This window comes from Mus caroli, chromosome 4 (assembly GCF_900094665.2).
Source record: "Mus caroli chromosome 4, CAROLI_EIJ_v1.1, whole genome shotgun sequence".
NCBI lineage: Eukaryota > Metazoa > Chordata > Mammalia > Rodentia > Muridae > Mus > Mus caroli.
The window spans coordinates 138,423,908-138,424,956 of NC_034573.1; the positions used below are offsets into that span (position 1 = coordinate 138,423,908).

Sequence of the window (1,049 nt, forward strand, 5' to 3'; positions counted from 1 at the left end):
CCGGGGGGGGGGGGGTGTCAGACCCAGGCCCACCAGCATGCTTGCAGACACTCTGCCAGCAAAGCTACATTCCTGGCCCTACTCTTCTTTCCTTTTCAGTCTGAAACTGCAGCTGGAGTGCGGAAGAGCGGACCACTGCCTATCGCCGAGGTACAGTGTCACGGCTGCTGTGTCACCTATGGGAGGGGTGGAGATCACAGCCCCTGACAGGTCAGTGCTGTCCAACTGGCCAAGAGCTCCTGGCTTGCTTATTAGTTTTACATGTGGTCTGCTGGTTTCTCTTTGATGCAGAGATTGGAGAATGATCTCTTTGGACCCCATGACTGTTCCCACGCCCCTCCAGATAACTACCAGATCACCTCAACTGATGGTAAGATGGAAACCCTCTGGACTCCCAGACAGATGGAGCCAGTTTGCTGGACGAAGCCCACGGGTCTTGTTTACCTCTGTGTCTCTAGGGACCGTGCCACTTCAGAAGCAGCCGAGCCTCTTCACTGAGGGCAAAGAAGAGACCTCTGTGGATGCCAGATGCCTCCTTGCCACAGCCGTCATCACTCTGTTCAGTGTGAGTAACAAGGAAGTCCCCACGGCGGTTCAGGCTTCCTCATGCTGTGTGGTCTTATCACACGGGCTGTCTGCCTGGAGTTTGCATGCACGTTTGTGAACAGTGCCAAAGGTAAAGCTAGAGAGGTGGACAGGGAGCTTTCTACAGGGCGGGGGGGGAGGGGGTGTCTCATGAGCACTGTTGGTGAAGAAACCTTAGAGTATGGGCAGAAGCGGTGACTTAGAGGCTGAGAACACTGGCTGCTCTTATAGGGGATCTGGATTCAATTCCAGGTACCCACATGATGGCTTACAGCTGTCTGTAGTTCCAGTTCACATGTATACACCCGGACAAAGTACTCATGCACATAACATATCTATCTCTTTCTAAGAAAAGAAAAGCTGGACGGTGATGGCACATGCCTTTAGTCCCAGCACTCAGGAGGCAGAGGCAAGTGGGTCTCTGAGTTCAAGGCCAGCCTGGTCTACAGACTGAGTTTTAGGAC

The 1,049-nt window shown here is 53.4% G+C and overlaps 1 protein-coding gene across 1 annotated transcript in view; it reads left to right on the top strand.

The window, feature by feature from the left end:
* Positions 1-1,049, top strand: part of Exosc10 (exosome component 10) — a 24,016-nt gene that overhangs the window by 14,432 nt on the left and 8,535 nt on the right. The window contains exons 15-17 of the mRNA XM_021160364.2: positions 100-150; positions 292-370; positions 459-565. Of these exons, the coding sequence (XP_021016023.1) occupies positions 100-150; positions 292-370; positions 459-565 (237 nt within the window). The remainder of the gene's footprint in view (positions 1-99; positions 151-291; positions 371-458; positions 566-1,049) is intronic.